The sequence below is a fragment of the Cheilinus undulatus genome, linkage group 18 (assembly GCF_018320785.1).
Source record: "Cheilinus undulatus linkage group 18, ASM1832078v1, whole genome shotgun sequence".
NCBI classification, from domain to species: Eukaryota; Metazoa; Chordata; class Actinopteri; order Labriformes; family Labridae; genus Cheilinus; species Cheilinus undulatus.
Genome location: NC_054882.1, coordinates 28945891 through 28962619, shown reverse-complemented (window position 1 = coordinate 28962619; position 16729 = coordinate 28945891). Strand labels below are relative to the sequence as shown.

Below are 16729 nucleotides of genomic sequence, written 5' to 3'. Positions count from 1 at the left end.
GGACTCTCATTAGCCAAATATAACTCCACTTCCATGTAATGTGTAATGCGTGGTAAGATTATGTAATGAGTGGAAATGGAAAAAAGCCCAGTTTATTTCCATGGTGAGGGAGATTAAATTTACACCCTGATGTGCATGCACATGTGCACACTTAATGCAGTTTAATTTATTTATGTATTAAACTGAATTCTAAAATTTCCTAAAAACAAAAAATCTGTCCCGTCATTGGGGATATTTTTAAAATTCAAACTCTCCCATCTTTAGTCACACTTTTAAGCATACTTCTGTGTTTTAGTCAAACTTCCACAAAAACTAAGTCCTGAGCTCCTTTGGCAATAAACATCCTCCCACAGGCCAAAAGTGTTATAAATGTGCAGGAGGTAATCCTGTTACTCTGTCTCCTCCATCCAGAGGCAGCTGGAGGCCCACCAGGAAGAGGGCATGGTGGTGTCCCACATGGTGGTGGCAGGGGTGGGGATCTGGATAGCCTTCAGTTCTGGATCCACACTACGTCTTTTCCACACTGAGACCCTGGAGCACCTGCAGGACATAAACATAGCCACGCCTGTCCACAATACACTGCCTGGTAAGATAAACATTTATTCCTGAAGAAAAAGCCATCCACTTTAGTTTCCAGGGGATTTGAGAGGATGTGTAGTTGATTAAATAATGCAGCACTTGAGACAAAATTAACCAAAGGGACAATAATGTGAGGCATTTGGATCATATAGCATGGTATGGCATGGGTGTGGTATGGCAGTATTCCAAGGTGAATAATTTTAAATCCAGTAAGTGCAAATTATAATAAGCTTAAGTTGAAAAGAAAAGAAAACACTCAGGACACTTTCAAAATTGACCACTATTTAAGACAGGATCATAGTGACAGTGGGTAAACAATGAAACGTTCGTTTTCAGAATGTGGCTAAAGTTAGCAGTGCTAGCACAACCTGCCTTCCGTCCTCTTTGCAGATAAATGTCCAGTGCTCTGGTTATAGACTCGTGTTTTAGATTAAAAAAAAAACACTAAACCCTGCTGTTCCTATGAGATGCCGTTTGTATTCTTAGTTCATATTGTTTCAAGAGATGTAAAAGAGCACTTTGGATTCATGGCAGAAGTCATTAATGGGGGATAGAGAGGGTTACTAGTGGCGGACAGCTACATTACAGTTAGACTGATTATTTGACAAGGATTTGACCGGCCTGAATGATAAAAAACATTAAGAATTAGGTCAACTGAATAGTAGTGGAATTGTATGGCGTGATATGGTATGGCATTGTATCATGTGGTATCATATCACATCATATGTTATCTTATTATATTGTAGTAAATTGTATACTTTGGTATTATATTGTATCCTGTGATGTGTTATGCTTGGCTACCCTACCCTGCCCTTCCCTGTCCTAAATATCCTGTCAAAAGCCAATTAGATTGAGACATATCACTGCTCTTACTCTGTGGTCTTACCACACAAGTAACCTTGGCCTCTCTTGCCTCCATTCCCTGCCCTTGCATGCCTGTCAGTAATCTGAGCTTTGCACCTTACTGCGTCTTAAACATTTGGAAAGTGTCAAACTGTCAGAAAAACACAGTAAAGCGTATTTTTTCCCTTTAGTGATTTTGTTCCTTGTGATTATCTAGTCAAATACACACATTCAAACACAGCTCAGTCACCGTGGGCTGAAATACAGGTCCAGTGACCTCATGTTTTCAAAGTGCTGTCTTTCTCACTGCCTGTCAGTAATTAGCTGACATCAGTGTAGGTGCTCGTCCAGACAGGTCTTGTTATGGCAGGTTTGTCATCCAAAGACTCCTCTCGTCTAAACAGTGAATCAGTAACCTCTCATTTCATTGCTCTATGCAGCTTTTTTATAAAGAAACTGCCTGACCTTGTCAAGGCATTTTTAAGAGAGTGCCATCCAAGTAATATAGCCCACATTTCAACATGAGTGGATCAAGAAAAACAAAGAATATGACATCCTTTTGACCATTAAGAGACAAAAATTTATAGTGCCTTGTTGAAGTATTGAGCATATCAGCAGCTGTGCTTGTGGATTTCAGCTTTGATTCAAATCAAATCAGAAGTCGGTTTCTAAATGAACTTTATACGTTTGAAAAAAGCAGCATGTGACAAGACTGGTTAACAGAATTATGGGTTTAAATAGAAAGTTTTTATCATGTCTGGGTTTAGGTTTTCTAGGGCAAAGCCAAACTGAGGGCTCATTGACAGGGGACGATAGGGTGCCTCAGCATAATCCGACCCCCTACTGCTGCAACATTACAAAAGCACTCAAGACTAAATCTACAGATTTGTTTCCAGCTATGCCTTCACAATATTCAGTAATAGTCAAACATTACACACTGCTAAGCTGAAAAGGCAAGGGTTTATATCTGAGGGGTGAGAATTTACCGGGGCCCAGAGCAATGGAGGGGTCCAAGAAGGATAGCAAAGACTTGGTCTATCCCAAATTAAAGCAATGATTACCTTTCATTTTACACCTAAAGAACCTTTATTACTTATTTAAGCATTAACATAATATAAATTATATTTACTGTTTCCTCTTTTAAAATGTATACCCTTATTAAGATGGTAACGAATCATCATTTTTTTTAATAATAAAACAGTGGCTGGCATGTAGCCACACAAAGACCTTACGGATTTTCAAGACCGTCTAGCTACAGACTGCAGCTCTCAGACGCCCCCTCTTGCAGGCCACAACTGTGAGACACTGCCTCTGTTAGGTCGGAAATGCACACTAAAACTTTCAAAATACAATCGTATTAAAAGTCAAGTAAGGGTTAAGGTAAGGGTTAGGACTTGACCTGTGAAACTTAACAATAAAACTATTATGAAGCTGACTAAACAGTCAGGCTACAGGACAAAAAACCTTGTCCTCCATTAAACACTCGAATAGGTCGTTTCCACCAAGTGGTCCGGCTAAGTTCAGTGAGGAACGGCATGCATTTTTTTGCATTTCCATAGAGCAAAAGTTGGAAAGAGTCCCAAAAAGCCCACCCGAAAGCCTGATCCATCTGTGATGGATGAGAAACTAAATTAATGCTGATATTTGTGAATACAAAGCTTTAGAACAGTTCATTCTCTTCTGTAACTAGTTATTAATCTTCTTCCCATGTTAGGTAACCTGTGAAAACGTCGCTCTGTGGTTGCTGAACGTGTTTTTAAAACTTCAGGCTGCAGACAATTTTACAATGAGATCAGAGCACCCTGGATTTCTGATTTAATCTAGCTTGAGTTTAACACCAGCTGAACTTTTCCTTTATTTTTATTGCGGCAAATTCTCACAGTACAGCTCTAAACTTTGATATTTTGTTATGTAAACTGTTCAGGACTAGATATATTCATCACCTTTATAGCCACCAAGCGAGGGCACAGGTGTCTGTGGAAATGCAAACTATTTGGGGGTTTAGCGTACCAAACCATACCAAACCGAACTGAATCAAACCGGACCCTGATGGAAACACGGCTTAACACAGCTAACTTGGCAGATGCTAACACAGCTACATTAGTTAAATAAGCTACATAGCTAACACACCTTTTACAGTTTGCAAAATTCATCAACCCATGTTTTATTCACATAGAATTTCTATGTAGCTAACTTGGCTACATCTAAAGCTATTGAAGCTACATTAGCTGTGTTAGCTTATGCTGTGTTAAAGCTAACTAAGCTATATTGCTAATGTAGCTATGTTTGCTAAAACTCACGTTGCTCACGGAGCTACATTGGCTTACGTAGTAACATTAACTTGATAGCTAGTGTAACTACATTAGCTTTAACTAAAGCTATCAAAGCTTAAATGAGCCACTGTTGGCAGAACTACATCTAAAACAGGTGAATGCATCCTTTAATCCCAGATTAGACCTCTGACCTTTTTTCTGTTCTATTTATGAAATGTTGCTTCATCTGTAATGTTCAGAATGTAATTATTTCATTAATGGAACTGCCAGACTTTGTCTATGAATAAAGCTGAGTTAAAAAAAAAATCTAAAACAGGAAATATGTTGTACCAGCAAATTGTGTTACTTCCGTCCTTACACAGGCTCACAGTAGTGGTCTGCCAAAGAGGCTGTCTTAGAGCTGTGGCCTGCAATCAGACCCCTCTCATAATTTTTCTTTACAGTCTGCTCCAGCCAGGCCCAGGGAGCAGATGTTAACCAGGGGAGAGAGCAGTAGCGCTAAAGAACCAGTGTGCATGGGCTGATATTATTCAGTGCATCTAAAGAGGGACCATTTACAGAGCTATTCAGGGGCCAAGCCATTTCTGTGGGTAGGGTTGCTCTCAGGACGGCCAGTGTCCTAAGGTTCTGGATTTGATTCTGGCTCTGGTGGCCCAGGTAGGGCTGGACAGGTCTAGATGAATCGTGCATTATAAGGTTTTTGCAGTTTTCTGAAAGAGGTGCATCTTTCCAACAGCAAAGAGTACTGCTCATTTTCCTGTTTTTTTGTACTGCTATCTACTTTATTAAGACACGACTATAGGTCAGATATAACATACTTAATTTCACTATAAAATAGAATTAAGAGGTGATTTGTTGTTTCATTTGACAGATCTAATACCAGTCTGGTAATGGCTGTGGGGTTTCTAATGAGAACAGGGGCACTTTCCTTGACTTTCATCACTCCACTTTGAATGTTTACCTTTGATCTGTGACTGTCTAACTGCACATGCAAACCTGCCATTACCAGGCTGTAATATGTGCAGACCAGAGTCAAAGGCATGACAAATGGGCCATATTTCACAGGCAATTAAACAACAGATAAGATCTGATTGTAGAGAGAAAGGTTTGTTCTTGAGGCTTTGAAAATTTAGGAGTTAATGATAAAGTGCATCTCCAAAACAAAGGAAGTGTATCGATTTGTAAGAGAACACTGTTTGGCATTAGTTTTTTGCTAAGGAGGTAGGTATTGTAGATATTGTAGATTTTCCCTGCTGTGCACATCACAGCCAAGCACTGTCACCAAGGATGTTGGGGTCAAATGAAATTACTTTTGCGGAAGGCAGTCGTCCCCAGCCAGTCATCAGAGTGGCCTGCTGCTTTGTATCTTGTAATCTGCTGTGTTACATCAGCTTGACCCAAAAACTCAGCCCCCAAAAAAAGCCATCGTAGTGGTGCAGAGATGGCTTCTGTTGGAAAGAAGTCAGGATTTGTTCAGTCCCATCGCCGTTGCTTAAAACCTCTTTTTCCTTCACGCTGAGTCATGCAGACAGCTCTAGTTTAGCGTGCACTTCCAGGAGAAATGTTCTCTTGAAGTTTTACATGAGTGTTTTTGACAGTAGACGTCTTGCCTTCCTCTTGAAGCTGGATCGTGCAGAGTTTCAATACTCAAATGAGGTTTTGATGTGAGTTTTGTTTTGTGATGACAGCCGTGGTTTAATGTGCATGTGTGTCGGGGTCTGCAGTTAATGACTCGCCTGCAGTTGTTCTGCGCTATCTCATCTTTGGCATCATTAGCAGTGCTGTCATTAGCTCAGCTCTGCCCAGACGGCATGCACATTTAGTCTTCAGAGGGACTTTTCTACTAGTGCCACGAGCTAGTAATAACATTCAGAGAGGCATCAGAGTGGCTTAGCTTTTGTGTGTGGAAATCAGGCTTACTCTTTTTATCTTGTACTTTTATAAATTATCAGAAAGTCGAGTCCTTTGTACTAGCTCATGTTACGCTCAAAGGAGAGGGTTTTAAATGTTCATAGCTGCTGGCACTGCAACAAACTACAGCATCCACTCACAGCTTGTTGTTTCCATGGCTACAAGTTGTTCAGTTTGGCACAATGATTTACAGCCTCTCTGCAGCTCTATGCCTCTAACTGCAGCAACACAGGATTTATGAACAGCACTAACAGAGTTATTTTTGCAGTAAAAGATGTAGGAAATGACCAGCACTTGAGTATCAAGTCCTAACTTGATATTGTGGGAGAATCTTTCTCTGATACCTGCTGTTTATAGTTACAAATGGAAGGCCTCTTTGTCAGACAGATGTAAATGATAAAGACGCCTGCTTTGGGACCTCTCTGCCTATATTAGTTAATAGAATCCATGCAACCACAAAGGAAGCTGGTTCTGAGATAGACCACAACACATGAGAGCTTTTCATCCTCTGGGCCTCACCATTAAGAGCACACTTCCTTTGATAACACCATTCATTCAGAGGAGTGCCAGTCACCAGCAAGGCTAGGATTTTGATATTTCAATAAAGTATTCCCAGTGTGAACCTGTGTGCTCCTCTTTTTTGTAGTCTTTTGTGATCTGTGCATTTCTAGATCACTCCACTGCCGGGTTTATTGCTGCTGGCCTCTGTTGTGGAACAAAATGAGACCAAAAAATGTGCTGTTTCTGCACAAACACTGATGTAATTGAAATTGCCAGCCAAACAGTTTGGACAGGACAGACTGTACGCAATCAGTGGGATTGTGCTGCACTGAGTTGAAACATAAAATTTTATCTGAAAATGACTAGAAATGACAATGTTATGATATTTGATCTCTGGTTTCATGATAAGCCTTTTCTCCAGGAAGTCCATAGCATTATGGGGGATATTACATTTCACATCCTGATTCCATTTAGGCTTGTCCACAAAGAACACAATCAGACTAACAAAGGGAGACATGGGGCGTCGTCCTCAGTGTTAATGCCTCTGTGAATAGTGCTGTGTTGAAACTCAGGTGGTGCTTTAGGTGGGGTTCTCATGTTCATGCACGTTGGAGCAATTCTGCTAAGTCCAAGCATTTTAGACAGTGGGCTAATGTGCAGTAATAGCAGTCATTTTCTCACTCATAGCAGTATCCTATCTGCCTCTTGTTAGAGAATAATTTGGTGTTATTAGTTGCAGCGCTGGTAATAATTTCTGCCTTGTGGAGTAAAAGGTGATGTCTTTCTCTATTCCCAGTCTGAATATGGCTTGACATTATGGATGTAAGATGTGTATATTTAGTTCAAGTGCAGAAAAAGTTCCTTGGTGGCACTTCAGAGAAAAGAGGCCTTCCATCAAGCAGCCTGTGCTGTGATGATTTCTCAGAGGATGCTGGGTAGCTGGCTGGCTGCAGTGCTGAGGGTCTAGTCTGCCTTTGTCTGCTGCTCTGTGACCTAAATATGCAGCCATGCATGGCTTAATGGGAGACAAACATCAAGGGGGGTCAGTAAATAACACCTCCAGCTCTGCTTTGTTAAACTGCCAACAGTGTTTTACACATCCCATATGGATAAAACACCTATTAATGAGTGAGCATCCACTATAGCAGAGGATTAAGTTGACATGATAGGACTGAAAAATGAAGAATGTCACAAAGCTCCTGTTAAAACTTGCATAAATCATGTCTGTTTCTTGGTTGAGTAAGTAACAATTACTCATCATGAGTGAGGTGTACAGTATGCAGTCGTTTTGAGACATGTTTGACTTCTAATGTGGGAAATGTTCTCTCTGACTCAGGAAATAATCTTAAGGTCTATTCAGTTTGGCACTATGGTTTAGCATTGCTTGTTGGATGATGTTGGCCATTCCCTAATTTTTTGCAGAGTTCCAGTGTTATATTCGTGTTGACATTTGTTGTCTTTTTTTAATTCATTGCCAAGTCTTACAGACTTCTGATTTACCCTCGGAGTGTATTACTAGAATTTGGTTGTTCCAATCCTCATAACAAGCAAATATTAACATGTTTACTATGTGAATCTAAGTAAAAATGTCAACGTTGTTCTTGCTTGAGATTGGCATCTACATATTGCCATTCTTAGCACATTGCCTTCAAGTGGCAACCTCAAAATAAAGTATGATAGCTTAATCTCTGACTTCTTCCCAGTTGATTCTGGAGTGAGGCAGGGGTGTGTCCTAGCCTTAACACTCCTTAGTACCCGTATGGACTGGATACTTGGGCGGGTAACAGGGGCAGCAAACTGTTGAGTGTCCTTTGGCGAATTCCAGATCACTGATCTGGACTTTGCTGATGATGTTGTGATCCTTTGCACAGACTGCCGATGTCCTTGTTAGGGCTCTTGACTTGCTGTGTGAGGAGGCTGAAGCAATGGGATTGCAAGTCTCCTGAGCCAAAACAAAGATCGAGGCTTTTGAGGATGCCTTGGATGCTGCCATCAAATCTGTGTCTGTGGATGGTGAATTTGTGGTAGTTTTGAAGCAGTTCACCTACCTTGGCAGTGTATTCTATTGATCCAATGACTGCATGGCTGAGATCAACCCCAGACTTGGACTTGGGCATTGGGTTCACTGAGCAAGACAGTGTGGCGTGCCTGGTATCTGCGTGTGGACAGAAGTCTGAGTCTGTTGGTCCGTGGTCCTTCTGGTCTTACTATACTCTGTTGTGAGGCCTGGATGTTGACTGATGGCCAGAGGCACTGACTGGCTTCTTTGTGACAGCTTCTCTCAGCGCATCGTTGGGTATTTTTGGCAAGACCATGTGTGGTGAGCAGGGATGGGAAGGGTCAGCTGCCTGATACAGGAACAGAAGCTGCACTCTTACTGGCACCTGACATGCTTTCCCAGCCTGATGCAGCTCATTGTATGTAGGGTGCCCAGGACCCAATGGGCTGGTCCAGGGTGACTGTGTGCATCGTAGATGGGGCAGCTGGAAGGATACCTCGAGAGTTGAGGCATGGGCCTGGGGAACACCTGGAGGATGGCCATCAGAAAGCCAGAGCAGTACAGAACTACGGTTGATGGGGCAAAGACCAGCATACGCTCCCATACCTGACCTCAGAAATTGAAAATTGAAGCTGATAGAGAGGTGCAAAAATCCTGCAGTTAACTCTTTTATTTGACTTTTTCAACCTAAGAGTTCTGCATACAGTGTGTATAATCAACAGTGTTTTCGAGGAGGCTTGAGGCCACAGCGCCACCTCTGTTCTTGTTTCTTGATTGAGACAGCTTTTCCAATATGGAGGCTACCATTAATAGATTTCAAAATGCTGCTTCAGAAACCAGTTAGTGACATTACTCAGACTACAGTATGCACATGTTTTATATCAACTTGGTTAATAGCACTAACATCTAGCCAAAGATCTGCTCTACCTTAAGACTTACTCAAAAGCCACTAGCCATGATAGCCGGCCAAACAGTCAAACTGGGATCCTTTTGTTGTCTGCGCCAGAATCACACATTGGTTAAACTATTTATCAACAATCTTAAGTTCTAAAGAAGCCTTTTGTAGAAGAGGGGAACATCTTCAAGAAGTTGTAACCAGTCCAGTTGCCACTTGATCAGTGTTGGAAAACCATGACCTGATAACTGAAAACCTACAGACACAATTGTATTTTGCATTTAATCGGATGGGAAAATATTCACCTAGCAATATCACTACTGCTAATTTCATTCACGGACATGGAACTACAAAACCTTGTGATTATATTAATGCCTTTGATAAAATATGAGGTAATGTGTATTCCTGATATGGTAACTGAAACGCTCATTTTTCACATTGTGCTGATCTGAGTTATTTTGTAGTCCTATTGAACAGCTGACACTGCGTATTATTGTAGTGTTTGGGATTAGCCCCTCCCTCCTGCTGTTGGTTGTCAGGACTAAGTGCAGATCAAAGTGTTACTCGGGTGTAGGATCAGGCCTAGAGCTGGGCCCTGTTGACATTCACTCGGGGTTTATTTTAGTTCACCCTCTGGGTGGGGAACTCCAAATATTATGAAAGGAGGAAGTTGAGCAAGGCCCCCGACTGGCAGACTGTGTGTTTCTACTAACTCTGGGCCCTCATTAGAAGCACATGTGGGCAGGAATGAAGGGCCACTCTTTAACTGTACCTGCCTGCTTATCTGGCATGATTCCTGGAAGTGTGGCAGTCTGGTGTGTGTGTGCCCCATACACGGGGTCAATTCGAGTGAGGGGGGCCAGGCAGAGAGACTGGCAGTAATTTTTTCTAAGCCCAAGAGGATTACTTTAAGGGAGGAAATTCAAGTCAAGCTGTTAGAGCAGTAATGATTCATGACAGTCTCACCTCCCACATAGCAGGCCTAAAAAGCCTGTTTTTGCAAAAACCCCAGATTCTTCTAGCAGTCATAAAAATGTGTCACCAGATACCATTTGTTGCACAGTTTATTCCTGACGAAGCTCCTATGTGGAGTCGTCTGAGTCTTAGTGCCAAACTCCACATAATAAGTCACCTAACACAGCAAGATGTCAGCAGGCCTGATTTTATTGCATCCTTGTTGAAAGGTGCTTTTAACTCAACAATCAGAGCTTTTACAGTGCAGAATGGCATCACGGTGATTATTCTGACTGGGAGGGAAAGAAAAAGGTCACCTCTGATTGTCCTGTTGTTGCTTCAACAGAGGCAGAACTCCTTGCTTAATTACAGCATTACGCTTCACTCATTCTGTTACATAACACTTTGTGTTTGTTTGTTTGACTAAAAGTACGCATAATGGGGCATTTTTCTGTGCTCAGACACTTGAAAAGAGCTGCTTTTATTCAGGCTCCTCTTTACGTTGCCCTGGAGACAAATAGCGCTGAACATTGTTGCGGTAGAAATACCCCTACTCACTAAAAAGAAACACTCCCTCCTATCCTCCTACACACTGTGTTCAATTGGTCCATTAACTGTGCTTTTTCTGGTTTCACAGTGAGCTCTAGTTTGCAGGAGCACTTTGGATCTTCAACTGTGAATTACCTGAGGTGTTACTGTACCTGTATTATACTGTACTGTAATCTAACTTCTGCATGATCACACCACCACTATGCTGTTTTTCCACACAGGGAACCAGAGAGTGTCAGTGAGCAGTCTGCTGGTCTGTCATGGTCTTCTGCTGGTAGGGACCAACCTAGGGGTGACTGTGGCCCTCTCTGTCCCCAGACTGCAGGGGATCCCCAAAGTCACAGGTAACATAAGAACCTGTATATCTTTTCTCAGTTTGCTATATTAACTTTTATGGTGTTTGGATTAAACAAAGTACTACATTTCTTCTAAAAGGAATTAAAAATCTTCTATGGAGTCTTTAATCTGCTTGATTTTTCAAACCAAGAGGCTGAGTAAGTCAGATAGAAGCTAAGTTGGTTAGTGAGTTAGTTACTTTTTTCTTTGTTGGGAAGTTAGTGAGTTCACCAGTTAGTTAGTCAATTAAAAACAGAACAATTCATTTAAAAACACATCATAAACTATCTGATTGAGCTTTTTCCAGGCACTGGCCAACCCCCTGAAAACAGCTCTGCGACCGTATTTTGGGTCCCATCCCATCAATTGAGAACCATTACTTAAAGCGTTTCAGAATCCCCGGGTGAATAATTTACTGTCTGTGTTTCAGGTCGGGGTATGGTGTCTTTACATGCTCACAACGGACCAGTGAAGTTTCTCACTGTGGCTGCAGCAGTGTGCAACCGGCTCTCTGGCCTTCAGTCTTCCAACCCTCCCACTTCAGTCCAAGCAACAGAGACAGAGGATGGGGAGAACAGCCACCCCCCTTCGGAATCTGCCCTGACTCCTCCTCAGGGACGAGGTGTGTGGCTAGGAGAGGCGGGCTGTACCACCATGGCTCTCCAGGACTCCCTGTCCTCCTCCTGCGGCTCCTTAGCCCCATCCCAAGGCTCGTTGGAGCACGGACCAGAGGATGGGGCCCTTTATGACATGCTCCATGACCCCGCTCATCACCAGCGGAGTCGTCGGTCCAGCAAAGTGGACGTCAGCTCCCTGCTGGTGGTGTCTGGAGGTTTGGGCCACCGAAAGGTTAACAAAAAGACCAAACAGTCTCGGCATGAGGACACCACGTCTACCATCATGATCTGGCAGATACCTTTACTCAACATGTGACACAAAAGCAAGTAGGTAACTTTTTTCTGTGCTAACATAGAATTTAAATTCTTTCTTTAAAAGAAATCTTACATGTATTCTCTTTGTTTTTTGTTTTTTTTAGGTTTGAACAAAAGTGCTGCTCGGGAGGAGTTTTGTTGTTACACTCCATGGAACATTTGGGATCAATCAGAGAAACTTAATGCCTGTTTGAAACCAGAAGTGCATCAAAATTTTTCCACAGTTTTCTGATGATGTTTTTTAATGTTTACTACCACAAAACCACATCCATATAACCACTCTATCATGATGTTTTACTGCGAAAACAAGCCCTACAGACCAATGAAAGGAAATACTGTACTTGTTAAGGATATAATTGTTTAAAAACACTGAAAAGTCTCTAATTCCCCCTCCTATAAAGTATTTTGTTGTCTGTAACATGGTTAATACATTTCTCTCCAGTGTTAGTGCCATCAAAGGTGACTGTAAAGGACTGCAGTATTTAAATCAGTGTTGAAAAGAAGTACGACTAAGGTAATGATGGGGTTTTAAATCTGTTACATTAAAGTAATATCAAGGTCAGGTTTAGGTTTAAGCCTGATCTTAGATAATCTGTAAAGGCCAGAGTTGTAAATATGAAGTTCGACAACTCAGGATTACATGTGTATGAGTTCTGGGGTCAGAGAAAGTGTCATCGTTTGTATGGAATCAAGCTATTTTGCTATTGGACAAGCTTTTGGATAATTAGGGGTTAAAGAGGTGAAATAATGACTGAAACAGTTGGAGAAGGCTCGATGAGAAGCTCTGGCTGGCCAGGTTTCTATTCAAAAAGGGATGTAAGAGTTGTTATCATAAGGAGAGATTTTTGTTTCCCCTAATGCATCTTTGTTTCTCACTTAAAGATATTTAAAACACACAAAAAGCTTTATACATGTGTCACTATTTGTTTGTACCTCTGCTATTTGTATTAACATATTCATAAACGTTTATTGACCAGCCTTGCTTGCATCATTTGAACTTTTTTCTAAGATTTTGTGGGAGTCCTTATCCTTCCAAAATTCATCATTTTAATGACTGCTCCTGTGAAATACACATTAACATTGTGGGAATCTCTCTGTAGATTGGTCAAAAGTGTCAGCATGGGTTTTCTCCCATCTCAAGCTAACCTTGCTCTCCACTCTCCTTGTGTGCAGCCATCAGTGCATGCTGGGACTAGCAATGTGCCCGAGGGGCCGCAGGATCTGAGTCTTATACAGCTCTTCCGGGATTTTCGTTGCTCATTTCTCCTACTTCTGAACAGAGAGGGTCAAGGCTTTTTCTCTCTTCTAACGCCCACGTTCACTGTTGCACAACCATGTATCACTATGTTATCTGTTCCTACAAAAATAGACAGGCTGATCTCAGGCTGGAGTTGCTCCTCAGCTACAATCCCAAATATTATCTGACGTGATGTTTTTTATTGTGGTAACTAACAATCAGACGTAACCCTATGATAATATTTTACCTCAGTAGCCCTTATTTGTTAACTACAAACAGAGCAACGCCACAGCCCCACTGTGCAAGCTCAGTAACCTTGTTATCAGTTATTCTGTCTGGGTGTTGCCAATTACTTTGCAAATAGAAGTCTTTTGTTTTCTCTCTGACCCTGAGGTTGTCATGGAGAAAACTCATTTTGTATATCAGTCTTTGCTCTCAGAATATCTGGCATTAAAACCTTCCAGCTCTCTAATCTCACAGGGCTGATAGTTTTTTGATGCCTTTGTGGTTTCGCCCCCTCTATTTTTATATCTGAAGGCCAGTTGTTGCAGGAGGCAGTCTCCACGGTAGAGAGGTTACAGACCTTGGATAAAAATGTCTGCCTCTGCTGCTGATGATGTTACCGCTGCCCTGTGAGGTTGTGCTATTTCTAATCAGGCCTTTTTATGTGTTAAGGGCATATGTCTTGGGTGCCTCTATTATAGCAGTAGCAACAAAAACAACAATCCCAGGGCTGCCCTTCTATACCAAACACATTACTGCTGCCTTACCACACAAATATGCCTTAAACTGCTTGATGATTGCTCCAGGCTTATACATTAGTTAGAAGTGCTGTTGAATTATTTCCAAAAGAGAAGTATGATTCATTTTCTTGAGCATTACCAGACTGTCTTGAGGTTAAACTTGCCTCTGTGTAAATAGCAATTTATTTTAGAGTGGGAAATTTTGTCAAATCTAAAATTTATTAAATGTCTCATGCTTTAAAAATTAAGAGTATAGTAATGGAATCTGTATCGATTTTTTAATAGTTTTGCTTTGATATCAAATTCTACTAGGGGCTTAGAGTGTCTTATACTTGAAGCTTCTGTGTTAAGTTTTCAAGAGGTTGTGAAGTAGATGGAAATTAATATGACAAACCCTTTATGAGCTAAAAAAGCCATCAAGATCATCAATATAAAGATTGACTACCCCTATCATTAAGTGCAAATTACTTATTTATAATGCCTGAAAATGCTGCCACAGGGTAGGTGTCAGTGTGCTGCAGAAACAGCCCTCTTCAAATATTTCATGGCAAATGTTGACTTTATTAGATTAACTCTTGTTTGTATTTTGTACAAATATATATACTAGATTTCATTTGAAAAAAATAGACACAAATGTAGTTTGCTGCTGTTGTACAACATACTTTAGGCAGTGATTTTGCATTGGTTTCCCATGAAGTGACAGACTTTTTATGCCCTCAGGCTGGTGATAACCAAGGCCAGAGGCATGATGTTTTCAGGTTGTCCACCTGTATGCCCATCCATCCAGACCATCCTTGTGAACTTGACATCTCAAAAACACTTTGACAGATTTTCATCAAGCTTTGTTTACCCTGACCCAAGGATGAGCTCAATAGATTTTGGATGACAAAGGTCTACCATAGTCAAAACGGATTGTGAACACAAAACCTTAAAAACTTTGAGGAAGTTTCTTTAAACTTTACACAAATATTCATCCTTACTCAGAGAAAAACTGGTTAAATTTTGGTTGTGAAAGGTCAGCATCCTATGACTCGTGCTCATCCCTTGCTCGTGAATGTGATACCTCAATAAGACAAGGATTTTCTTCAAACTACACACAGATGTCCATGAAGATTTAAGGATGAACTGATTAGATTTTGGAGGCCAAAGGTCCGCCTCATGGTCAGCCCTTGTTTATAACATTTGTAGCATAGAAAATACCTTCTTCCTGACCCACCACTGTACTTTTACTGTCCAGAAATCAGAAACTTTGTTGAGGCATCTAACTGCCAGGCGGTAGTTCTCAGTCATTTTAACCCGTCTGAAGAGGGAAATAAGAAGGAAATTACTGTAATGTAAATAGAGGCAAGTGCACAGATGTGGGAAGAAGTATGATGAAACTATTTGAAAAGGGGTCTGGCTGCAGACCGCAGATCTCAAACGCCCCCTCTCACAGACCACTACTGTGAGACAGTGCCTCTGTTGGAACATAAGGGACATAATATGCTGGTACAAGGTTTTTTAAAATGATTTTAATTCAATTTGATTCATGATACATGCCTGGTAATTACATTCATTAATGACTACATTGCAAACATTACAGACAAAAAAAAAACATTAACAAAACAAAAAAAAATGATAAGAGGTCTAATCACGGACTAAATATTGTATAGACCTGTTTTAGAACTATTTACACAAATGGTGGCTCACTTTAGCTCTGTTAGCTTTAGCTAAAACTAACACAGCCTTTAATAACTACAAATTGCAAACGTTACAGACAAAAGAACATTAACAAAACAAAAATAAAAGAGGTCTAATCTTGGACTAAATTATGTGTACACCTGTTTTAGAACTATTTATGCAAATGGTGGCTTGCTTTAGCTCCATTAGTTTTAGCTAAAGCTAACATAGCCTAACTAGCTACAGAGTTTAGTTACTACATAAGCCTAAGTAGCTATATTAGCTAAAGCTAAAGGCTAACAAAGCCAAAGCAAGCCACCGTTTGCAAAACTACTTCTAAAACAGGTCACAGCATAATCAAATGTAGCTAATGTAGTTTTGTTTGATTAAGCTTTAAATATGTTGGTTATGTAGCTACATTACTTACATAGCTACATTACGTAGTTTCTTTAGCTAGGTTGATTATTTAGCTACATTAGCTACATAGCTTTGTTAGCTTTAGCCTAAGCTATGATTGTTATGCAGCTACATTACCTATGCAGCCACATCATCTACATAACTATCAAAGCTACATTATCTACATATCTAATGTAGCTATGTTAGTTATGTGACTATGTTACCGACATAGCTATGTTCTCTACATAGCTAAAATATCTTCGCTAGCTTTAGCATTATCTGTGTTAGAGTGTTTTCATGGACAACAGGCTTTTTCCTGTAAACAGACTGTTTTGTCAACTTTATTAAACGTTTTGTTACTTGGTTTGCAGGTCAGGTTTTTGACTTTTAACTTTTGGTAGCCTAACCTTTACCTTAACCCTAACCTTAACTGGAAGTTTAATCTTATTTTATTGTGAAAGTTTTAGCATTTATTTCCACTCTGACAGATCTCACCTAAAGTGCTGTACAACAGTGACAGCCTACATATTTTTGATTGTTTTTAAATGTAGAAATATAGTGAAACATAGTGTTTCTTAGTACAACATACATATAAAATACATTAATGTTAAAAAAATAGGGCTGTATTTTAATATGCAGGGTTTCCTGTTGCCTTTAAGGAGTTTCCACATGTGTGGGTGGGGGGCTTTAACTTTATTTAATGTGTGCTGTATGAATCTAATAGGTGTTATCTATTGTGGGCCTAGTTTACATTAGGGTTTGCACCTTTGTGATAAAATGTACTCGAACGGGGTTTGTGTCATGTCAGTAAGGGATGTATGGGGATTTCCCATTTATTTCATCCTCTGATCCCTCCATGCTCACCCCACCCATCGTGGTACCCAGGACGGGAGTGATGCGTAAAGGAATGTCGCATCTGTAT

The 16729-nt window shown here is 40.7% G+C and overlaps 1 protein-coding gene across 2 annotated transcripts in view; it reads left to right on the top strand.

The window, feature by feature from the left end:
- arhgef10 (Rho guanine nucleotide exchange factor (GEF) 10) overlaps window positions 1-12745 on the top strand; it is a 72672-nt gene extending 59927 nt beyond the window's left edge. For both annotated transcript variants that reach the window (XM_041812940.1, XM_041812939.1), the window contains 4 exons: window positions 412-586; window positions 10726-10848; window positions 11271-11784; window positions 11877-12745. In XM_041812940.1, coding sequence (XP_041668874.1) covers window positions 412-586; window positions 10726-10848; window positions 11271-11773 — 801 coding nt within the window. In that variant the 3' untranslated portion in view covers window positions 11774-11784; window positions 11877-12745. The remainder of the gene's footprint in view (window positions 1-411; window positions 587-10725; window positions 10849-11270; window positions 11785-11876) is intronic.
- The last annotated feature ends 3984 nt before the right edge of the window (window positions 12746-16729 follow it).